At 45.0% G+C, this 25,060-nt stretch overlaps 1 protein-coding gene across 2 annotated transcripts in view; it reads left to right on the top strand.

Annotated features, from left to right (window-relative positions):
* Window positions 1-203: 203 nt before the first annotated feature.
* SATB2 (SATB homeobox 2) overlaps window positions 204-25,060 on the top strand; it is a 134,886-nt gene continuing 110,029 nt past the window's right edge. The window contains exons 1-3 of one of the 2 annotated variants that reach the window (XM_048309970.1): window positions 204-218; window positions 2,116-2,194; window positions 5,741-5,959. In XM_048309970.1, coding sequence (XP_048165927.1) covers window positions 5,791-5,959 — 169 coding nt within the window. In that variant the 5' untranslated portion in view covers window positions 204-218; window positions 2,116-2,194; window positions 5,741-5,790. Of the gene's footprint in view, window positions 219-2,115; window positions 2,195-4,785; window positions 5,261-5,740; window positions 5,960-25,060 lie in introns of those variants that run through there. The other variant, XM_048309969.1, reaches the window with a different exon arrangement.

Below are 25,060 nucleotides of genomic sequence, written 5' to 3'. Positions count from 1 at the left end.
AGGCGCGGCTGGGTAGGAGGTCGGTCCTTACGCGCTGCCAGTCGCCGGTCTGCCTGTGCCACCGCTCTGCCCTCTCCGGGCCGGGCCGCGGGAGAGGAGAGGATGTCGGAGCCTCGACGGCATGTGGCACGACGGGCAAGGTGTCAGGGCGGAGCGGCGCTGCAGGGCCGAGGGCGCAGCGAAGGGCGGCGGGAGGGGCCCGCTCAGCCCCGCGGCAGGTGCTGCGCCGTTCCCGCACCGCCGGGGCCGCGGGCGAGCGGGCGGGAGCAGCGGCCGCCTCGGGCTGCGTCGGCGCCAGTGCCCGCGCGATGGCGCTGTGCAAAGGGGAAGGCACAGGGACGGGTCGGGCGCGTAGTCCTGGCCGGGGCCCGCAGGAGCGGCCGCGGGCTCGGGTCCCGCCGCGATGGAGCCCGGGCCGAGCGGGGAGACCGGAGCCCTCGGCTGTGGGATCCGCTCTCCCCTCTCCTGCTGATCCGGTGTCCTGGCAGTGCCTGCTCCAGCCGCCACCCCGGAGGGACCCAGAGCTGCCTCGCCGGTCCGGGGAGCCACCCCCCTCCGATCCCGCCGGCCGCTGTGCTCTCGTGGCAGCCCGGGACCTCTGAGCTTCGAGACAGCGCCCGGGGACGGTGGGCCGGTGTCCCCCGGGACCCCAGCGCGCTGCGCCAGGGACCCCGCCTCGGCCCGGGCCGCAGCGCTCAGCCCCGGCCGAGCCTCGCGGTGAGGCTGTCGTCCCGCGGGCGCCGTGGCCCCTGGGAAGTTGTGGGTGGAAGGGGGAGAAAGGAGGCGAGGAGGGCGCCCGGCGGATCCTGCCAGCCACGAGGGCCGACTCTCGGGCCGGCTGCGTGGGGCGAGAGCTGCCCCGGCCCGGGGGGCGGCATCGCGGGCAGCCGAGGCCCGGGAGGTCGCGGCAGCCCAGGCTGCAGCCGCTCGCCTCTGAAGCCTGTGTGGGCACAGAGCTGCGATCACTTCCATGCGTTTTGGCTTTAAGAGCGGTAGTTAATGAAAACCAAACCTTTCCAAGGAGGTGTTTTTGTTCAAAATTTTTTGGCAGTCAACGACTTTAGGCGTCCACAAACTTCAGTAGCGCTGGGCACTCGGAGCGCATCTACTCCTGCTCTCATCAGAGTGCGAGAGCAGAAAATTCTCGTACCGGAGTTCGTGTTAGAAAAAGAAAAATAGGTTATTAATATTATTAATAAGTTTTTTAAAAAAATAGGCTTGGGGTTTTTTTATAGCGACATTGAAGACAGGTGAGGAAAACGATGGGAAATAATCGTCCTTTTTTTCCAGTGTAAATAAGGAAAACGTGAAAATCATGCAACGGGAAAAAAAAGTGTTTGTAATTCGAAACAGAGAGAAAGTCTTTTATTGGGAAAAAATATGTAAAACAAAAATAAGCATCATGCTTCATAAAATCCGTATAAATTAAGTGATGTTTACAAAACAGAAGTTACCAAACAACATTTCTACGAACTCGGTTTAAGTTTCCCTCAGTTTCATTAACAAGCCCCTTTGCTTCCGTGTCGAAATTTTTTAATTATTACGGCTTCCGATTTCAAAGTTATTTTCTAAGAGTATTTATGTAAACATTCAGTTTATAAATACGAACTAAACACATATTCGGTAATCCTGATATTCCAGTGAAGGCACAAATGAGAAACCAGCTGCCGGTGGAGAAAAAACGAAAGCAACAGAAAGGTGCAGGGGATTCATTGCAAATGAAGCAATCGCTACATATATATTTAAATGTATTTAATTGTATGCATTATTCAAACGCCCTTCTGACTAGTTTAATAATTTAGAATCGATAGTTTTCCTAAAAACTTTGTAAAATATTTACACTTAATAAAATATTAATCAATTAACAAGCCAGTCGTACTCTTATAGGAGCTTTACTAAAGTCCTGTAATCGCGTTGTCGCCACACGTCTCCGCTGTTAAGGAAAGGATCACTGACAAAATGTAAATTAAGATCTTCAGACGGTGGTGTTTATAAAATACCTCATTAATGGGCTTGGATTGAATCTCTCCATCCATCCACATCATCAGATATAATAATAGTAACGAATCAGACAGGGAAGATCCTGGCTAAACCATTGGCATTTTTTTTTTCCAGAAGTACTGAAGTCCTAAATCACCAATTCTTCTAACTTTCTGGCCATTGATCCGCGGGCATTCGTAGTTCAACATCAAAGGTAAGAACAAAACATTATTCAATCATTCGATAGCTGGCGGAAAACGTTAACTTCCATGCTGCTGAGCTTTATCAGATTTTTTTTTTTTGGGGGGGGGGGGAAGGAGAAAAGTTAGATCGGGTTATTTAAAAAGCAAACACAGAGTTCTCCAAACTTTGAGGCTCCTTTCTGAGAGGGAAGGCACGAGACCTGGCTGGCGGCAGCCGCTGCGCTCTCTTCTCCGCAGCCTGCGCGTTCCCGGCACCGCCGCTCGCTCCTCCGAACGCTCCCGGAGCCCTGGCCCTGCGGGGCCCCCGGGCCCCCCGCCCTCGGCCTTCCGCTGTTCCCCGTATCTTCTCTGGCTCCCCCAGACTTCAGCCGGCGATGGGACCCGGCTCCCACCCGCGTTCACTGTATGCTGTCCCAGGGAAAGGCTGGCACCGCGTCCAGACTTTGGCGGCGGGTCCCCCTGCCCCAGCCGATGCGGGGAGAGACACGAGTGCTTCGGCCGAGGCGGGGAAAGCCGCACTTAGCACTGCTTTTCGGGGCCGGCCCGGAGGTCGGATGTGGAACGAAGGGATGATTTCTCTTACCCTGCCCGGGGATCCGCTGCTTTTCCCGGCACTATTTTCAGGGGCGGCCCAGAGCTCGGGACACCCGAGCGCTCGGCGGGCGGGTGGGCTGTCACTGCCACTCGGAGGGCAGGAGGGGCGCAGCGGCAGCCGATCTCCTGTGGGGACCTGACCCTCCTCCAAACCCCGAGTCAGCGCTGGGACGGCTGCATGCAGGCTCGAGGCAGCCCCTGCTGCCCACCCTACTCTCCCCGGGCGCTCCCAGGACTAACGAAAACCTGTCGCCAGGGCTGCCCGGTGGCCGTGATGCTCCCGCCGGTCCCCAGTGTTGCCCTGCCCGGGATGGGGGGGGCTCTGCTCCCCACTAACCCCCCCGTAGCCCCCTTTTTTTTGACCCTCCGGCGCCACCGTAAAAGGCAGAGCTCTTAAGGGAGCACGGCAGGGAGGGCGGCGCCGCGCAGGGAACCAGCCGCGGACGGGCGGCGGGGGAGGCGGAGGAGGGGGGTGTCGGGGCACTTTGGGTGCCCGCCGCCGCCACCTCCTTCCCCGCCGCCCGTCCGCCGCCCGCCCCCCCGCGCCAGAAGGGATTCCGTCGGTCCACCTTAACACGGGTCTCGTTCCACCGCCGGGCGGGCGGCGAGGGCTCAGCGGCGCGGGGCCGCCGGCTCATTCCCCCGCGCCCCCCGGGCCGGGCAGGGGGCGCTGCGGGTCCTCGGGGCGCCCGCCGGGCATGGCCCCGCCGGGAGACGCGCCCGCGCCGCCGCCGGCCCCAGGGAGCGGCGCGGTGCACCTTGCATCAGAGAGAGAGCCTGTCTGCCGGGTGACCGCTCGCCGCCCCGGGACTGGTGAGGGGCTCGATCCCGCCCCACTGCGACTTCCCGGCCGGAGCTTTGCCCGCACCATTGGCTGCACTTAGGTAGCACTGTCATGCTCTACCCGGAGCTCCGCTATTAAATAATTTAGCGGCGGCGGCAGCAGCTCTTCTCTGCCCGCTTGTCACCTTCTCCCGGCCCCCACCATCAATTATTCAGGACCACCCCGGTAACTGCCTGGAGCCGGGCGCGGAGAACAGGGCGACGGCGGGGCCCTACCTGGGGCCGGTCGCTGGCTCTTGGCGGCCCGGAGGAAGCGCGACCGGCCCTCGGGGCGGTAGCCCCCACTACACCGCGAAAAGTTATTGTCGCCTCGCCCCGGCGGCGAGAGGCTGCGGGAGGATCCCTGCCGCCGCTCGGCTCCCAGGGGGACGGGGGTGGGGGGGCGGGTGGCAGGAGGCGTCGAGGCCGCACGGGCTGCATCGGACTAACCCGGGCGTCTGGATTGAGCGCCGGTAGCAGCTTTGCTCCTCGTCGGTCAGTTCGGCGTCCCCAACTCCGACTTCCCCACTATCCCACACGCCCCCCCTCCCCCTCCGCCTCTCCTCGTCTCCCGACTCCTCCTCTCGTTGCCTCTCGGCCCTCCCCCAGCCCGACTGCCCCTGCCCTTGCGCCTTTCTGCCCTGGGTCTCTCCTGTCACCACCGCGTCGTCCTGCCACGCTTCCCCTTCCCCACCCAGCCCACCCTACGCCCTCCCTTCGCGCGGCACCGCGCTCCTTCTTCGCGTGTGAGATGTATTATTTATTTATTGGTGTTTAATTTCCTGCCAGGTGGGTTTCTGCCTCCCACCCTTGCGCGCAGCGGGGCCGGGGCTCCGCGGGGCGGGCCGGGCCGCGAGGAGGTGGGCTGCTGCGCGCCCGTCTGTGCCCGATTCCGAGGTAGCAGCGAGACTTGATTTTTGCGGGGGGGCGGGGAGGGGGAGGGGTGTCAAGGCGAGGAGGGGTGGCGATGTTTGGGATGCACAGCCCTGGGACGGGAACGCCGCGCAGACAGACAGGCAGACACACACACAGAGGCATGCACATACACCAAACCCGAAAGCAAGGACAACCCCAGAAAGGACTCACTTTGCCTCGATGACTCAACGCAACTAATAACCGTTTCTCCGCTCTCTGTGGCGAGTCCCTCCTGCCGCTGCTGTCGCTGGCAGAGGAGGGAGCGATTGAAAGTGACACACCGGGGGCCGCCGCCGCCACTTCCCCGCGCCGCCAGGCACTCGCCGCCGCCGCGGAGCTCGGGAGAGCGGCGCTCCCTCCTCTTCTCCTCCCCCTGTCTCCCCCGGTATTGATTTTCTCCGCTCAAGGTGTGAGAAGTCGGCTCCCTCTCCCTTCTCCTCCGCGCCGCAGCCGACGGCCCCGCGGCTCCCCGCCCCCTCGTCCCGACCTCCCCGCTCCGCTCCGCTCGCCACCCGGGACCCTCCGGGACGGGGCTCTGCCCTTGCCGCCCCGCGGGCAGCCGCCCCGGCCCCGCCGCCCCAGCACCCCCGGAGGAGGGCGAGGAGGGGGCTGGGGGTGGGGGGAAGGAGTAGAAGCGAAGAACGCGGCGAGAGAGAAAGAAACAGGAAAACTTTCCACCCTGGATTCTCTACTTCTGATCCATGGACAGAGCCCAACTCAGCCAACTTACAGACAGGCTATAAGCAGTAAGTACAGCGGCAGCTCGCGGGAGCCGCTTGCTAGAGGCTTCCTCGCCAGCCGCCGGCTACTCCGTGGCTGCGCAGCTGGCCGGCGCGGGGGGGGCCGTGCCAGCGGGGCCGTCTGGACTGGCAGCCTTTCCCCGCGGCCCCCGGGGGCGGGCCGGGACCGTGGCCGGACCCGGGGAGCAGCACCTGGCTGCGGCGGGAGGGCGGGCTGCTTGCCTACCGAGCGCGATGGGAACCGGGACGCCGCACTGCCTGCCCCCGCCCGCGGCAGGTTGGCGCCGGGCGGGCGAGGCGAACCGCTCGCATCCAGCGGGGCCGGCTCCGGCGGCGGGAGCGGGACGGCATCGCACCCGGCCGGTACTCGCCCGGCTTCACGGAGCCGAACCTCCCTGGAGACGCACAGCGGGGGGCCCGGCCGGGTGAGCGGGGCCCGGTACTGGCCGGCGGCCACTGAAGCGCCCCTTTTTTCTCTCGCCCTAGGTCCGTGCTCCTTCTACTGCGACCTGCCAGCGGGAGCCGCGTCTCCGAGCATGGAGCGGAGGAGCGAGAGCCCCTGCCTGCGGGACAGCCCCGACAGAGGCAGCGGCAGCCCCGATGTCAAAGGGCCCCCCCCCGGGAAGGTGGCCAGGCTGGAGCAGAACGGCAGCCCCATGGGCACCCGCGGGAGGCCCAACGGCGCCGTCACCAAGCCCGTGGGAGGTAACCGTGCGGCCGCGCTCACGGCGGCTCCGCCGGCCGGGGCGCGCAGGGCGGCGGGCCCGGGGGAGCGTGTGGCGGGCGGGTCGGCACCGTGCGCGGAGGGACCGGCAGGTCCGCGTGGCAGCTGGAGGGCCGCTTCCCGCTTTCCCGGGCAAGCATTTGTCTGCTCGGCCCCGCTGCGGTGATGGGGATCCGCGGGAAGACTTGGACCGGGCGTGTGGCGCGCAGCCCTCCGGCGTTAGAAGGCCGCCTGCCGAAAGAGGCCACCCCGGGCCGGGCGGCTCTCAAAGGGCCAGGCCTGATCTTGCCGGAGGGTAACGGGGTGAGAGCGTGTCCTGCGCTTGGCGCTTTCTTCGTGCGGATCGCCCTGGGGCAGCCCGCGGGTATCCCCCTGCCGCCGGCGGTCCTGCAGGGCACGGCAGCGGCCGGGCGGAGGGCCCGGGCAGCGCCTGCAGGAGAGGGCATCGTCTCCGGGCTGGGTGTGGGCGATCGGGCTGCCTTCATGGATGCAGGTGACACCACTTAGGTGTGCTACACCCACCATCACAGCTTTAAGAATGGGGTCACCGGGGTGGGAAAAAGAATAGCGTTTATGGTTGCATTTTAGGATTTTATTTTTATTTCAGTAAGTAGCATTTTGTAGCAGTTGTTGTAAAAGAAGACAGGGCAAAGCATGTGTAAGGTTCAGCTCTTTCAGCAAACATATTGAGCATTAGTTTTGCACTTCTTCTGCATTTCTCTAGAATACTTAATCTTTCTTACTTTGCTATCAAGTTGCTGGTCAGTTTTGTGTTAACAGCATGGTAAGCGCGTGGTTGCTTTTTCCCCTCCTTTTCCTCCAAGCAGATAAACTTTACAGTCACTTCTCCTAAATGCTTTCTTTTTTCCTCTTAACTCTGATGCTGTCATGTTTAAGGCAGTGCAGCCTGTTGTTAGGAAAAATATATTTTAAAATCTTGAAATTAGCCAGGTGTTGTGAGCAAAATACTGCAGGAAAGGCCACCAGTAACTTTATCTTAAAAAAATCTTCCGTATTTGTGTTTTAGAATGAGCAGAGTGGTAACACATAATTGTAGTTCTTTATACACAGTTTGTGTAAATGGCATTTCGAGAGATACATTGAAATGGTCGTCACATGACTCTCTATTACGTGAGGTTTATTTAGTGATTTTACCATTAGATGCTTGTTTTAGACTTCTTTGGCTCAATAGGCTTCCTAATTGCTGAAGTTTGCTAAGGAGCTGCAGATTTTATTTTAAAAACTTAGGATTCATTTATATACCTAATGAAGGGTAAGAGAGCTCACTAGTTTTTTATGTTTCTTGGATAACTATGTATCTAGTTTTTAATCCTCTTCTCTATGTTCTTCCAATGTATGGAAAAAGAAGAAACAGCTTTGCAGTGAAAGACTTGTAATACTATTCCACTTAGAAATTGGTGAAGAAATGATTTGTTGAGTAATTGTAAAAAGGAACTAGTTAATAATATAAAAAGGAGTATATGTAGTTTTAGATGACTTTTTCGAGACTTGGGCATTAAAGCTGCTTGATATTAAAAAGAATGTTAGAATTAGAGTGGAAATGTTTTTCCTTGGGGCATTTATAGAAATATACTTTAAAAGAATTCTTTAAAATGTTTTGGAATATGTTTGCTTTCCAGTTGCAGCTGTGTTATCCAAGAGAAATTCAGTGGCTTTTATAATTATATCGGTGGTTCAGCTTGAATCTGGCCTGTTAAGCTCTGGAAGATTTCTTCCACTTAAGAAAAAGACTTTCATTTCTGAAAGCAAACTTTTAAGAGCCTAAGTTTTCGTTCATTACTCTTCAGCTCATTTATAAAGGTGTTGTAGATTGGAGTGTAGAAATGTGGGGGAATAAGAAATGCAGGAGGAATTTTTATTTTCCTTAACTGGTGTTCTTTAAACAGTCCCAGTCTCTTTGGTTTTAGGTTGTTCATAATAAAGGTTATTCATTACTCCTTATTGCTACTGAAAGCAAGAAGAAAATTATTCTTGTCTGAATACTTACCTAGGTTCTGTAATACTCAATACTAAATTAGTTAAGGTAGATTTTTTTTTTTAATAAGATAATGGTGCTGTTTAAAATTGATTTATTTTTTTTTTTTCTCCTGGAAATACTCTCACAATAAATCAACATAGCTAATTTCCAGATATTTTTCTTCTGCTCTTTTTCAAGTCTGATCTTTAAGAACCCGTTATGATCAAGTGACCTTTTCCTGAATGCAGATCACACCTATTTCGGGTATTTTTGGAAGTCTGTATCTTTGCAGTGATTACTGTGGTGTTAGTAATTCTTCCACTGGAGTTGTGAAATGCAGCTGTAGACATTTGTGGAAAGGCTTACTTTTAATTTACTGGCAAATTAGTATAAAAATTATTTGAAATAAATATTGTTAGGGGCTCTCCTACTATTGTGCCTAAAGTTTGACAAAAAGGAAACTATTGAAAGTCATAGTGAAGTGGCATCCAAGGCTTCGGTTGTGAGTGTTTCAGTTTATTCTTATTTCTCGGGCTTTAACAAGTACTCATACTTACTGAATGTGAATTGCATTGGGGACAAAAATGGAAATGCTTTACTGAAAACTAGAGACCATTTTAGTTTTTGTTTTGTTTTATTTTTAATTTCATAATGTGTATCTAAACGTTTTGAAAGCAAAGCCAAATGCTAGTAATTCTTTCTCTCATCTCATTTTGGGCCTTAGATATGTAAATGCTGAAATTCCTTCCTACTTGTCAAGTGGCTTTTTGTTGTAATAACATCAGGTTCTGAAGTTAATTTCTGAGAACAGAGCAATAAGCTCTCAACTACCTGCTGCTATGATGAGCCTGATGACCTTTGGTAACCAGTTTTATAATCGTACTGTTTGCTGCAATTATTTTTCTAGTGACTTCCCTGAGAAATAGAGAAATATAGCGCTATCAGTGTTTCTAGCTTTCTCTCTAATTTTGTGAGTGAAAAAGTGTTTTAAAATAAGCTTTTGTAGTGCAGACAGAAAATCAATTGTTCTCATGAGAAATTTTGCCTTATGATTTTCCTGATTTTTTATTCCTAACATGAATGTACTTAATTCAAAGGGCCATTACAGCAGCTATAATAATCTAGTGAAGGTCACTTAAAAGATAAACGAGGTCTTAAATGTTGTGTTTAATAGGGGATTTAAAAGTTTTGGTACTGTTTACAATGTTGTTAGCGTCAGTTCAATGTAATAGAGTCCAGTTTTGGTTTGCCTGACTAAGCCAGTGCTTTCTAAAATGTTTCAACTGTTTTCTGACCAGTCTGTTTTAAAACCTGTATGTAATAAAACACAAGTGCTCAGATTTTAAGGAGAGTAAGGTTCCTTGGAGAAAAAGGCTAATACTGCTTTAAAAAACATATGAAGCCTGGGAGAGAGTTTAGGGCAAGCAAGAGCACTATGGTGTTGACAGCTTTATATCCCTGTTGGGTAACATTCACTTACTAGAATTGGCGTCTCCTCTCAGTTAGTAATTCACTCCATAAGGATTAAAAAAAAGAGGGATGATTAATGACTAGGAAACTTACGTTTACAGTATTGTTGATTGCAGTTCGTGAACCTGTTTGTGTAAGAGTGGATGTGCAGATATATATGTGTGTGTTGATTTGAAGAATGTAGAAAATAAGCGTCAAAAGCTTCTGAAAGCAACTTAAAATGCCAGTGTGCAGAATGAGCTGTTCTGAAGTTTGGTTTTGCCGAAAAAGAAACATAGAACCAAATTATAGCTAAGGGAACATGTTCAAATTTGGATCAGGAAATGATTGCAAAACATTTTTTGTTTAGATTAGCTTGATGCAGTCTGATAATATGTTCATATTCATTTAACTGTTAAAAACTGTAATTCAATTTACAAAATATTAATGGAGGGAAAAGCTTTCAGGCAAGTCAAACCAAAGTGTATGATCAGGATGTTAATCAGTAGCTGTAGTTATGGAGCTTTTACAAAGTCAGATGTACCAGAAATGTGGATGCAGTGACTCTTCGGAGTGCTGCTGCTGATTGCTGTAAGCCCCCTAAAGTTCAATGTATTGTGGCTCTGTCTGCTTAGGTGTACTTAGAAATCAGTTTTACTATATCTCTGGGGTGACAGAAACACAGGCTGATGGCTAAAGAGCTGTTTGTCAAAGTCCATTCTAAATATTTCTGCAAAAATATTGTAGGGTTTGTACTACCTTTTATATCTTTACAAGGATTTAAGGTACTTGACTGGAGTGAAAATTCACTTCTGTGCAAATGGAAGAGTACAGCATGATCAAATTTGCTCCTGTGTTCTAAATGGTTAGTTAATATGGCATGCTGAACACAGTAAGGAAGTATGTTTCACTTGTCCTTAGGAATTGAGTGAAGCGAAAGGTTAAGTTTTAGATTCCTGCCCAGATCCTAGATGAAGAATATGTTCCTGCTGCCTGAAAGAAATACGTAGCTGTTCTAAAGAATTAAGCGAATTGAAATACAGAAGTGTGAAAGCTGCAAGTCCATGTTAGATCAGGAACCAGCAGAGATGTGCTTTTGTATTTGTGTTTTATATTTTATCTGTGGCAGAATAGTTGGAAAATGTTGCTTTGTACTTTGATATAATTCAGTAGGGATTTGGAAGAAATGTAAAATCTTGAATTTTATGTGTTTCTGATACATAATGAGGAAGAAACCTCTAATTTAACAGGAACAGTAAGAAAAGCAAGACAGTGATTTATTTTTTGGGACTGATAGTTAAAAATGAGTTTCTGGTCTTTTTGCTGATTTTTCACCCCTCTCTCCATTTTCCAACCAGGCAATGTCATATAAATAGAACAAGCAGAGGAGTCATTCCTGAAGGGTCATGCAGTGTATCAGCTGTATTTTTGCTGAGGTAGAAAAATAGTCTTTCTTTATGTGTTTTCAGTACTTGGTCTGTTATTAAAATAAAGACACAGTTGGTTGAAGTATGTGTGCAATTGAACATACGCATTAAACAGAATATAGGGTATCCACCCATTCAATGACCTAGACATAATTTGATGTTTAGAGTAATTTTGGAACCCTTAAGTTGCATCTGCAGAAAGCCACCAACAATTTTGAATTCAAGATTTAAGATTAGCGGTAGTAAGATGTACTTTTTTCCCCCCCCGCAACAGTTCCTAAGTCTTTCAAGTCATCTCCCTGCTTCCTCCCCACACCCATGGCCATGTTAGTTAACTGTATGCTGTTATTCTCATCATAAACCAAAGGAAAGAAAAAGCAACCAACATAATTGAAATAGTCCACATTAATTCTGTTTTCTCCTCCCTTTATAAGTTGGTCCTGCCTTTTCTTAGTGTCACTGGGATAAAACGTAGTGTATTTACTGTCAGTTATTTATAGGGCAATTCTTTGACAAACTCACCTTAACAGGAGTTTTCAGTGACTCCCCAGAACTGTTTTTATGCCTAAAGAAGATGGCAAAATCATATTAAAAACTATAAAAATGCCAAAGAGGTAATATATTTTCAAGAAATTTAATAGTGACATATCTTACACTCAGATTTAGGTGAAGAACTTGGACATCGAAGGAAGGCCAACAATATTAAACTTTTATTGTTATGAATAAATACTCTGAGGTGAAGTTTGAAGATTCCTTTCCCAAATACTTAATTTTGTGGAATCCTTATATCTATTTAAATACTTTTAATGTACTGAATATTTTATCTTGATTTAAAAATAGAAAAAACCTGGTATAATGTAACTGTAATCAAGTCATCATTTCAGCAGACAGCTATGTCATATTGAAACTTTCTAGTTTGTAGCACAGACTTTCAGATGGTACCACTTAACTTTAAAATTCCTTTAAAGTATTCAAGTTTAGTACTCTTCATGGAGATGTAAGCCTGAATATTTATTTTTGCAGTTACTTTCTATTATTGATGTTTTCTTTAAAGCTGTGTATGTAGAATGGGGAGGAAAAGGGCCACAACGGTGGTCTGGAGCTTAAATAAAATACTTGAACCAGTAAGATTTTTGTCACTCGCATTGACACAGAACATGGTAATACGATATGGCAACTATGGTGCTGTAAAATGAAGAGTTTTATTGCAGTCATGTATTTATATTTCCCAAACATCTGTGTGATCTGCTTAGGAAAATTCTTGTTTTTGTGATTGAGCAGTCCGCAACCTGCTTTTAAATCTTATTTTTAAACTTTTCAAAGTAACTGAAAATCTGTAGAACTTGGGAAGATTTTCTTTTGAATCCCAAATTGCAAGGCATAGCTACGTTAGGCCTTTAATTACTGCCCCTCATAATTTAGTTAAATTAGTAACTACAGCTGTGTTTTTAGGATTAAAGGCCCAGTTTTTCAAGGTATAAAGTATTACCAAGTCCCTTTGAATTGATATGATTGTTCGAGATAACCTGTGCCTGATTCATACTCTGTAACTACCGTACGAGCGTGCTCTCCTTTTGAAGCTCTCAGTGCCTTTGAAACCAGCCCACTGTGTTGAACGAGGAGCCAGAGCCCTTTCTAGCTCAGAAAAAAAATCACCTTGCGGTAATTGGTTCCTACTGTACGACATGTCCGGGGTCAGCTGCATCAGTCCTCATGGTGGCATGTGTCACTAATGCAGATGTAAGAAATAGTCACAGCAGACAAAAGGCAGCTGAGTATCTGATGGCTTTTGAGAAATGTTTTCTAGCCTCTAGCGATACTAAAAAAAATTGCCCTCCAACAAGCTTTGTACTTGTTGCAGAATGCTCATCAGCAGCGTCTCTGCTGCGGGGCTACAAATGAGTTTACATTGATTAGTGGTATGAAAGACAGAAAATACTCTTTGCCATTTAATTTGGGGGCAGTTGTTAGCCCATCTAGTTGAGGTTCTCATGGCCGTTCCCGAGTGTTGACTGCTTTAATGTGTGATACGTTCTCAGCCAGCAAGGCATGTTGTCCATATTGTCGCTGCTCTATAGTTAGGGATTTTTTTTTTAATCCAGAGTTCCTGCGCTTTGTATGAAAGCATGTACTGCAGCTGTTGAGTATATTTTGTCCCTGTCTTCCATTGCACTGATTCAAATATTGGTAAGGGAAAAAATGTTTTATATTTCCAATGTTATTCCTTCTATTTCAGGGAACTTTAAAAAGGCAAGAAATAGTATTTTTAGTTGTTTGGTTTTTTCCTTTTAAAATATATTTACTAGCTCTGCGGGTATCCCCTGAGGATTTACAAATATACAAGATTTTGGGATTTGTATATTAGCAATTTAGGGCTGCTGACATTGAAAAAGTCTTATAAAAGATGTTTGAAAGGTTTTTTTTGTTTGCTTTGTTGGTTGGTTAGTGTTGTGTTTTGCTTTGGGTTTTTTAAGTGTAATTCTTACTCTTGATTTTTAAAGGTGTGAATGTCGATGTCGCTAGTATCTGAGGACTTACGTAAAACCTCCTTCCAGGAGGCACTTCTGCTTAGAATAAAACTACACAAATAATTTGCAGATTGTTTAAAAAATGGAGTGTGAGCCCTGCGTCGATGTTATGGTAAGTTGGATGCTAGGGCAGGAATACTGTTTCTGAGCTAAAGATACATTTTCAATTTCCTGTCAAATGCTGAATGATTATTGGTGTTTCATGCGGCGATGTTTGGAAAAAGAGAATTGTCATTATTTGTAGAAGCTGCATGAAGGGAACAGAAAGAACTTGAAGAAAAAGGACAGGTAGCTCTAGATAAGAGTCTAAGCATATGACTTGTTTTCTAAATAGAAAATTATCTGGCTAATTACCTGGCTAAAAATGTTTAGTCCTTGTGCTCTAGCTGATGTCCTTGTATCAGATGGACATGCAATATTAAACAATTTGAGCACAGCTCTACCATGTTAATAGCAATGTCAGCAAGGTAAAGAAGCTCAGAAAAATCTTGATACCTGTCAGACGCTATTTTATATGAAGCTGCAGCATCTCTTGAGATAACCATATGCCCGCTGCATTTTCGGAATGCAGTAGAAATGTCTCCCACTTAAATATGCTCCCTCATTTGTTCCCCAAAGACACACACTGAGATGAAAAGATGCATTGTTGACAGCAAATCTTTTCAAACGTGCTAAACCTGACATGGAATGTTGGGAGGGGAGTTTCTTATATCAAAAGCATGACTTGTATGGCTGCATACAGCCCCAAGGTTACTTTGTCTCTCTCTTTCTCAGCTGTTCCATTCTATTTGTAATGTTGACAAGGGGCTGGATTAGTCTATCTTTACTTGTGTATCACCAACACGTCACTCTTGAGAAGTTGCTGACTTTGTCAGCATTTGGACGGAAGCTTCAGATAAGTGAGGAAACTCACAAAGAAGTATTTACCATCTTGGTAATCGAAACTCATGGAGAATGTTTTGCCATAAATTTAACTGACAGGCATATATTGGAAATGAAGCATGTTATTTTCAAAACTATAACCAGCCTATTTTTTGAGAGTAATATAAATTCATATTTTGAGCATATTTTGGTTTATATTCATTTCCATTATTTATATATTAAACTTAGATGTGCACAATTTCCAGCCTTATTATTTTGAATGGTTATTAAGAAATGTAGTTATAAGTTATGAGTTATACAATACTTTGGAGTAAAAGGTGATTTTCATAATGTCTTTTCCCAACTTACAAATAACTTCTTTGCCATAATACAAACATGTTAGTGGAGCAACATGATAGATGTCTCTTTAAGTATCGTAGTAAAAGAAAATGACTTGTATTCTGAGGCTGTGGATAGTTTATGTTGTTTTGGACCCATTTCCCAAGCAGTGATCGAAAACAGATTACAATAACAATTATACAGTCAGAAGATGCAATATCCATTTCTGTTTTAATTGAGTGAAAGAATAATAAAAACATCATTAAGAAAAATGAGGTGGACCTGTCATACACACTACCAATTTTTAGACTTAGAGAAAATGCAGAGTAACAGAAGTGTGGGCTTTTTTTAAAATTTTCCTTCTTTTTTTTTTAAGTAGTTTGTTTCTCAAGCTAGAAGTCTAGATAGTAGACTTCATATGGGCTCCTGTGAGCAAGTATGCAGTAAGTAGGCGTATTGCCTGACAGTAGTGCTCAAGTTAGGCATTATCTAAGTGTCTGGGTCTGGCTTAATAATGACTGTATTGAGCCTTTCTGATTGCATTAATATGATCACAGTGTCATACTGGCCTGCCAGCTAGATGAGCTTTGAGAATGCCATGGACAGGTAGAAAGTAGTAAAAATGACTTCCTTCTTTTTCAAAAGGAAAAGTGGTGCTACTTTATGTGGGGGGGGGGAGTGTTTTGTGGGTTTTTTTTGCCCTCTTGAAATCTGTGGGCATGAATGCAAATAAGAGTACTTGATCTCTTAAGCCATCACTACCTGGGACTAACTCTTCTATGGCCTTTTAGCCACCTCACCATCTCAGGGTTCAGATTAAAACCCAAAAGGCAGAAAGGCCCTGTGCTGGGGGGGCGTGCATCTCTCTGTGCCTCTTGCAAAGGGACCAAACTGTAGTTGAAGGCCTGAGGTTGAGGGATCCCGGCTCTCCCATTTTCTCAGACTCCTAGAGCTGTAAGCAGAAGTGTCCTTTCGGCTGTACCATACACGGAAAGAGAGAGCCTTGTTACAGTAGCCTTGGCTCTAGTCCTATATCATACAGCTTTATAAATCAACATTTGGAATGGCATCTGAAAGTGAACTGGGAGCCAGTTTGGCCTTTGGAGCACAGATGTAATGTGCTTTCTTTGGCTAACACCTCTCAGTGAGCACATGCATTTGCACTAGCAGAAATATCTAATTCTTTGGTGTAGCTCTGTGTGCATAGTGTAGCAATTCAGCTTGTTGAGCCCCAAAAGCACTGCTGACTTTTCACAAGTGAATCCACACACAGTAGGTCAGCCTGTAGGTAGGTCATTTTCACCCTTGCCCAAAATTATTATTAACTGTACGAAGTGTATTGTGCATACCTGAGAAAGAGAGTGTATCTGTTAACTTTTATTCCTCGACCTCATGACTCGTTTGATAAAGATCTGGTAGTTATTAAAAACCTGCTGGCAGATAAATGTAAATATTCCTAGAAGAGTAATGTTCCAATTGATAGCTGTTAAATGTGCGATCTTGTGTTGGTAGAGTATTCCCCCACAACTGCTCTGGTCTTGAAAAAGAGAATACAAGAGAAGGCCACTCTGAAGTTGCCCTCTCTGCACAAGGGTGTGAAAGACTGGAGTTGTAAGTAAAGGCCATGCCCCAGAGGCCAGTTGCTGACCCATAATAGGCCGTAGGTGCAGACTGACTGAAGACTGTATTGACTGGTGAATGGGAGGCAGAGAGGGAAATTGGCTGCATTCTGGGGGACAGAATGGCTTCTACTTCTTCTCATTTGTGGTTCCCTCCTCCACTTACTTTCCTGCTGAAGATGCGATGAAGATTTTTGTGGTCTCCTTCTCCTTCTGTCATCTAGCAATGATATTGCTGTAGCAGTAGCCTTACCCTTGCTGAAAGTCAGGCAGGGTGCAGCGCTTCATCAGTAACCATTGAGTTTGACAACGTTTATTCAGAGAGAAAGTTTGATGTGGCTTGTCCTCTTGTGTGCGTACTTGTAACTTTTGCCCATAGCCAGTTCTGCCATATCTGTTGACATTGTCACTTAGAAGCGAGGTTTTCTAGTGCTGCCAGTATCTATAAGACAGGAGGGAGGGAGGCAGTGGTTACAGTGGTTGCGGGTAATTCAGCTTGTCTCACTATTGGAGCCTGCAAGTGGGTTTGAAGGCAGAGTTGTAGGTGCAGTAGTTACTTTAGACTCTCTTGGCAGACATTTATCTTGTAACACAGAGAAGGGGTGAACAATTTCTTTTTCTTCCCAGGGAGCGGTTCACAGAGGGATGGACGTGAAGGAGAAAAGTACTTGCTGGTGGGTCCCAGTGGAGACCCCAAAATAGGCCCGAGTGTGGTCTGCAGCACTTCTCCAGGAATAAAACCTCAAACCAGCTATGAAAGCTTTTCTGTTGCATTCCAGGGGACTTATCCCAGTACCGGGAGACTAGTTAATAGAACCTTCATTAAAATGCTTTTGCTAGAAGATGTTTTTTTGCTTCAAAAATTACATAATATGGTGGCATCTGCTAGCACCACTGAATTTAAGGGCTTATTAGCGGTTCCAGTTTTCAGGGTTTAAAAGTGTCGGTCACTAAAAATAATTTTGGGTGGAACTTGGCATAGAGTGTCTTAGCCCCGTAGGCGAGTTTTGTTACGTTTTTGAGAGAAGAAACATAAAGTAGTCCCCCAAATTAATAACCCCTCATGAACCCTATACTTGTTTTTGAGTTAAACCAAACTCTAAAACTTATAGGAAATTAATGGCTTAAGATGATTTTTTTTAACAAAAAGTCAGCTGATTTTAGAAGTGTTTCTTCCACTGATTTTGAGGGAAATGAGTATATTTTCCATTTAGTTTATATTATAAAGTATAGCTGTGAGATATTTTTTCTTCTTTTATAACTGGGAAACAAGTTGAACCAATTGAGCTGTTTTATTTAGGAAAAATGTAGCTATAGTGTCTTCACCTTTGCCTTTCAACTGATTCTATGATTCTATTCCATGGATTGGAAGGCCTGTGTGTGATTCTGGTGGAGAGCATGGTGCTGGTACCCCACAGGATTCCTGCGTGCCGGGGGATGCTGCTGGCATCGGGGGGCCTGAGCTTTCTGCTGGAGCAACCCAGACAGCTATTTGTGCTGCCTTCTCATTCAGGCTCCCTCAAAACAGTCTTTTGAGCTCTGGGCTATCATTGCTCTCAGTTTTGCTCATTTAATTGGAGACGTGGAAGTGCTTTATTCTCCTGTTTAATTGCTCCTGCTTCCTGGCTGCCCTGTGCATGGTTGTCCTTGGGCTAACAGGGTGGCACAAGGCCCCAGTGGGGCTGCTCCTGTTCCTATCCTGTGAACCCAACTGGTGCAACAGGCTCAAACTTTGGGTTGAGTTAAAGCAACTGGTTTAGCGAAGGGGGTTTGTTACCAGAAACAGCTGATCCACTTTGGCCTCATCTCCTGTGAGTAACACTTGTGTCCCAGACATGCCGCAGGAGAGGTTGTGCCAGAGGTAAATGCTTGGTGTTCTTCTGTTTCTCATTTCTGGTTTGTCACAGCACATGCTCTAAATATGGCTTTTCTTTTATATCATTTTTTTAGAAATTCAAGTATTATCAAATCAAGTTATGAGTTTCATAATATGTTTCTGTGGTGGGATAGTGGCCTGAAATATTTTGTGTTAAACAGCAAGGCTGTTATTTCAGCTAGGAGAAGGATTCTTTGGGTAGTTAAGCTGTCAGAAACAGAGGACATCTGCAGAGACGGTAGTGACTTATTTATAAGACTTCCTGAGATCTGGGATAGCTGTGATGGCTGGGAGACTGAAGCCACAGAAAGGACTGGAAGCTGAAGAAAGATGTAAATAATATCTTGTGGTTTGCATTTGCCATTGGCTAAAATATAAAATGTAGAAATGCATTTCCTGCCTACAGATTTATTGAATATGTAAAGCCAGAAAAAATAGCTGAGGAGGAGTAGAAAGATATTGTCCTTAGTTTTACTTCCTCTGGCCCTCCTAAGAAGAAAAATTCTACAATGTAATGTTATTTAACATGATTTTGTTTCTTTGGCAAACATTGCATTAAAATCATCTGTGGACTGAGCTCTTCTTTACCAAATTGCATCCTGGAACAAATTATTTGCAGCGGGCTTATAAACCCATGAAGAGTAGGAGTTTAACAGCATCACATTACTGCTTATATGCAAAATCAGATATCGTGCATTTTGTCTAGAACACACTGGAGAGCAGAGAATTAGCAGAAAGTAGGGTCCTTGTTTTTAAACAAAACCTTTTGCTGTAATGAGGTGCTTGATCGGACCGTACAGTTGCAAAGATCTTGATGCAGTCTCCCATATTTGACACAGCGATTTCCCGCTGGCCGCCTGTTAGTGTGTGCACACAGCTTTCTTCACGTGGTTCCGAGTGGTTAGTGACAAACAACTGCAAAGTCATTCCTCCAGTCCCCATTAAAAAAGATTTACAGTGAAAGAATTCTCAGCCTCATAATGAGACTGTTGTAAGCTGGTGCGCTTGATAAGTAAAAGGCTGAAACACAGTCCATTTACCCAAACCAAGCATTTATTGTAAATAAGTTAAGTGCCAACAACTTATATTCTGTCCGATTTAATTGTATTCATAATTTATGGGGTAACTTGAAAGTGAGCCTTAATGGACATGCCTAATGCTTGCTGAAATGAGGGAGCTCTGTCTCTTCCATTGTATCACGGAATTGCCCCGGCATGGGCTGAACCTGGGATCTGCTTCAGGCCAGATCCTTCTTGAGTGTGAGCAGTCATGTGTGTGTGGCCCTGTGGAAATGGTGTGATTGTGCTTGGTTAGCCTGTCATTGTGTCCCCTGAGTCTGCAGCCCTCAGATGGACTCTGGAGGATTTTCTGGAGAAGATCTCACATCATCACCAGCTACAGCTACACTGTGATTTAAACAAAAGTGATGTTGAGATCAGAACAACCCCCTTTTCATTCAAATACTATTTGGTGTCTTTCCTCTTGAAAAAGCCCCAGCCAACTGGACAAAATACCTCACATTTTGGAGTGTAGTTGATTTTTCTGAGTACAAATGTATCTTCTATTGTTACGTGTGATCTTAAAGCTCTTTTCCAACCAAAATGATTCTCTGATTTTATGTTTGTTCAGCTAGTCAAGTCTTGAATAGAAACCTCCTGATTATTAATGTGTGAACTAGGTTTTAATTTCCGATCGCTTCAGGATTTGCAGTTTTCACTGTTTTGAAGAAGTGGCACACTGAGGCTTTAAAGCTTTCCTTTTTCGTTTCTTTTTTTTTTTTTTTTTTTTTTTTTTTTTAATTAGTGGTGGGATTAAGTTTTTCAGAAAGGAAATCATGGATTTGTGTTACACTTAGGGTGCAGGATAGCATCTTTGCTGCAGAAATTCAGGTATTTCTGTGTAACTGAAAGCTGTCAAACTTAATTGGCTTCTGCCTTTTCAATTAGAGCTGCAGGATGTGAAAAGGAGAAGTAGCAAACCTCTCCTGTGCCGATTTCTGCCTTTTAAAGCATTTTTCTCAGTTTAGGTTCATTTCTCAAAATCGTTTAGAAGAAAGGGAAAGACAGTTAAATACCAAATCAGTATATGTAAGGTCAGCTCTACTGCAGTGCAGACAGAAATAAATAAATGGACTGCTTTCCCTTCACTGCCTTTGCTGGATAAAGGTCTCTCTCTAAAGAAAAAGCAGAAGCAGTTTAGGTTTAGGAAATGTTTGTAGTTTGATTGCTTCCTGTGGTTTCTGCCAGTTGTAGAAGCATGCTTTATTGTTAAATATATGGAATCTTTACCTAGATAATGTCCTTAAGACAATCCATGCTTTGCTAATTGGGCTTCTTAGTTTCTGTTGTAGGGTAAGGGTCTCATCTTAGAAGTCCAGGCAAAGTTGCTTGCACTCCAATGGTTTTTAGGTGTGTGTGGAAATAAACATTTGTGGATTCTTCTCTTGCTATTGCCTAGATTTATTTTAATTTTTTTTTTCTTTCTTTTTTCTCTGTACTGGAAAGGCCAGCTTAGAGAGTGGCCCATGTTACAGTCTCTGCTAGGGAAAATGTTTTCTACATAAAGTAATGAAGAATTTTCAGTAGTTTATGAATTTTCTAGTCGATGTCCTGATTTCTGATCTCCAAACCATAGAAATTTGCTTTGTCTTTGAGGGAGATTACCCTGCATGTGTGTCTGTGTTCTGTTTAAAACAAAACAAAAAAAATAGCCGACAAACAAAACGTAAAAACCTGAAGCGTAACAGCAACAACAAAAACTTTATTTTCCACTTTCTTCGCTTGATAAAAATCTCTCCACTGTAGAATGATTTCCTTTGGGTTTGACACCACCATTTGATCTCAGTTTTTAATAATTTTGGTGGGTTTCACTCCCAGAAGAAAACATGCTTGTGCTGTGAAGTATTCCCACTAGAAATCTGGGAAGTCTTAAAACCTCATGTTACTCAGGGCAAAGAACTGGCTTCTTTATTAATTCCTTGCTAGACAACCCCTGTACAGTAAATCTTTCCATAACACCATGCTGTTGAAATTAATCAACCTGATGTTTGGAAATTGTTCAAATTAGATTAAATTAAATAACACCTAGATGGGACTCAAAACTTGTCCTGATGGAAAGAGATTTTAATCTAAAAAGACATGAATTTTATTGGAGCCTTTTCTTTCTAGTTGATCTTCATTTTATTAGGACACACAGGCACTGCTCCGTATTTAATGGCTGGAGTGGGTGGCTGTAAGAGTAGAACCTGCTCCTCAGCTTTCTGCTCTGCCTGTGATGGTTCTGTGGAACCAGACCATGCATAGAAGTTCAGTGCCAATAGTATCACATTTATCACTTAAAAAAGCATGGACTGGACAAAGTATTATTTGCAAATGAATAAAAGAAGTAGTGCAGGACTTTTTAATAACTGCTCTCTTCTCGTCCTTCTAGTTTGTCATTAGAAATCTGCAGCTGTTACTTGGAAGTCTTACAACTGGAGATGTTTTCCAGGGAGCTGTATGATTGCATATTGATAATACTTTTAACTGTCTCTAAGTATTTTTTTTGTAAAAATGAATGCTTTATGTAGCAGAGTATCTTGGGTTTTAACTTCTCTAATGAAATATCTATTTCTCTTTCCTTCGTTTTTAAAGAATTGATTGCTCCCTAGTGAAATAAAACTATCGATTAAAATGGGCAACGAGGAGAAAATGTGCTTTTGGTCTCTTTGATACATATTTAATTTCTTCTTAATTTCTCAGCCCCTTAGGAGAGTCTTGGCAAAAAATGCAAGTGTGTTTACAAAGACTCTCTGTACATTGCAGCTTTGCCATGAAAGCAACAGCAGAGCTTAAATCTCATCTCTGATTTGCTTAAATGTTTATGTTATACAAAGGTACTGGTTGCTGCTAACCATTCCCTTCTTCTGGGTAATGGTGGGAACAGTTTTTCACTGCTCTCTTTCATGGGTTAAATGGAATTCTTGATGTGTATGGATGTCCTTATAAAAGCCTTTCTGTAGATCTTGGTTTATGCTCCTCTGACGTTTTACGCAGATGGCATCTATATGGGGTCAAAGCTCTGCGGGAAGCGTGAAAGAGCTGTTCATGAGTCAGCTACGTTAATCAAAATCAAGAAGAAGAAGCCTTTACTGTGATTTGTGATTGCTGTTAATGTTTTGTGTGTATAGTAGCATTGTGTTTGTCTTTAAGAAAACAAACTATTTCCTTTTTAGCCCTCGGATTACTCCTCGTTTTCTCTGTGTGTGAAAATCAGTGCCATGTGTCATATACCATGAGCTGTGCAGCATCACTCCCCACAGCCTCTCTCTAAAGCTGGGAGAGTGAGTGCACACGAGTTCAGTGCTGGGGGACCTCAGCCTGCTCTGTGTGTGCGCACAGGCGAGGGTGGATGACAGGGATTCTGGCTGATTGCTCGTTAGGGAAAGAGCTGAGGAGTTCCAGGATTTATGAGTAAGGCTGGCTTGCACTGCAGTAGCACTGCATGTGAGACTGTTATGGATGCTTGGTCTCCAGCTCTCTGAGTACTGCTCCAAATTCTTCAACTGGAATGACAGTGAGTAGTGACTAACTTGCACTGCTCTTCTCTAAGGGCCCTGTAGCAAGCTGGAGGTGTAATATATGCATGTAGGAGCAAGCCTTGGTGTATATCAGCATGTAAAGAGTATGTTAGCATCTGCAGATGTTTTTCCTTTTGATTCCAACATACTGAAAGTATGTTTATTTTCAGATAACATTAGGAAACAGATAAGTTTCAGGCAGTAAATTCATTGGAGATACGACAGTTTAACTCTCTAATGCGAAATAGAGAGCAAAGTGGTTGAAACTTCCTTGGAGTGAGACTGACTTGAAAATAAGTTTGATTACTGTTGCTTTTTATTTTATTTTTAAAATCAGTGTGAAGATTCCAGATGCTATAGTGAGAAGCATGAGAATGGGTCAGTAATGACAGATGTGGTAACCTGCCCTTTGCTCTCTGTTTTTAAGGTGCTAATAGCAGCTTATCATCAGTTACTCCGGGTCACCGAGTTCAGTGATGTTTTTTCAAAAGCTGTTTTTTAGCAGGGTTCCTGCAAGCATGGGCAGCAGGAAGGGGCAGGAAAGTCATCATGGGCAGGAGTTGTGTGGAGTCCTTTGTGCTATCCATAAAGTGATATCATGTATGGCATCAGTTCTAGCATGTGAGATCCTGTTTGTACTCAGACAGTAAAGGATGAGTGCAGAGAATAGGTGCAACTTCTGTGCTGGAAAGGAGAGATTTTTGTATGACAAGGAAAGCATCCAGCAGGAGCATAAAAGACAGTGTGACATCCTTCTTATCAGTTTGCTTCACCACTTTTTATGTCTTGCCAAAATGTAATTTACACAACTGATATTACAGCCTCAGCATTTGGCCAATTATCTTAATCTTTTGCTAAGACATTAATAGCCGCATCAAAAGTGCTGTGACAGCCTGTATGTTCGACAGGACTGGAGGTTTGTCACTTAAAGAGACTTATTTTCATTTTAACTAGTTAAATGGTGTATGGAGAAACAGAATTCAAGTTTTAACCTTTGGTAGGAAAAGAAATTTTGTCACTGATTTCAGAGGAACACGATCACCCATGTACTGTCTCTTCAGGAAAGCACCTTGAGATTTTTTTTCACTGAGATTCCTTTTTAGCACTGTGTGTTAGAATTTGGCAGCTTGAACTTGAAAAATGCATCAGTTTAACCCAGAGTCAAGCAGTGAAGAGGCAGCAGTATCAATGTGATGCTGTAACCTTCTTTCATGTTACTTTGCGGTGTGTTTTAAAACAAAGAATTAAAACACATCAAGTGGATATTGTAGCTTGTAGCTCCTGCAGCTAGAATGTCAAACTGAGAGCAACTCTGTGCTAGATAAGTCATTAAGTTAGAATTATGTATCTAAAATATATTTTAAAGTAGATCTCATCTCTGGAAATTCAAGACAAGGCAGTTGCTGGTATGGCTGGATTTATTTCAGGGCAAGATGACTTCTCTGAAGGGATATATATCTGTTGGTTTGTAGACACTGAAGCTACTGACAGTAGAAGATCTCAAAAATATTTAATAGACTTTGTGAAGGAGAACTGAAATGTGGCTTTCTCCTCTTTTTCCCTTAAAGAAGTGTCTGGTCCAGAAATACAGTGATTTGTGTCTGAAATTCATAAATATGCTCAGATATTTTTTGTAGTTATTGTCTACTGGAAATGGTTATATTTCATTCTGAAGAACAAGATTTAGAGGTGAACTTTCTGGTGACATTATGAGCATTAGATGGCACATTTGGAAAACTGCTTTAGGCTGAGGTTGTTCTCTGCATCAGTATTTTCTAGTTTACCTAGAGACTAACAAGTTGTATGTAACCAGTTAAAAAATTTCTGTGGCTGGAGGTAGCCTGGCCTGTAGCAGGTGGTGGAAATGGCCGTGCAGTTCTGTAGGTTTTCCGTCTGTTCCCTCTTCCTTCTGTGAATGCACTGTAGGGCTGTTTCCTGCAAATTGGCATGTTTCTCTACTGCCTATAGTATTGAATCCCTTAAAGTTCATGCCTCACAATTTATCTAATGCCGTAGATAACTTGATCCTGTAACCACAAAAGTAAATTTAAAATAAAACACAACAAAATTGAATCCAGATGACCCCCTGATTTTTCCACTTCTGTGGTTCCTCCTCATCCTTGATCCTTTTTTGAAAAGAGTTGTTCTCACACTCTTCATGGATGCAGTGGAAAGACACCCATGGGTCTCTCTGGGTCTGTGTGACCGTCAGCTGCCAACACAAGATTATAACTTTCAACAAAATCAATGCGAGTATTTTCCTTGTACAGTGAGAAGACTGGCCATGGTCTGGGTCCCCCAGGGTCCCCCAAGGGGACCAGCCCCTGCTGATTTCTCCATAAGTTCACTGTGTAGAGAGAAGCAGAAATGGCTTTGTGTGTCAGGCTTTTATATGGCTGAATGTGGAAAAATGACCTGAAAGAAATAGGGACATTCATGGAACTGTA

Source organism: Corvus hawaiiensis, chromosome 7 (assembly GCF_020740725.1).
Source record: "Corvus hawaiiensis isolate bCorHaw1 chromosome 7, bCorHaw1.pri.cur, whole genome shotgun sequence".
Classification (NCBI taxonomy): domain Eukaryota; kingdom Metazoa; phylum Chordata; class Aves; order Passeriformes; family Corvidae; genus Corvus; species Corvus hawaiiensis.
The sequence above is the reverse complement of the archived record's forward strand: the minus strand, read 5'-3'. Positions and strand labels throughout refer to the sequence as shown.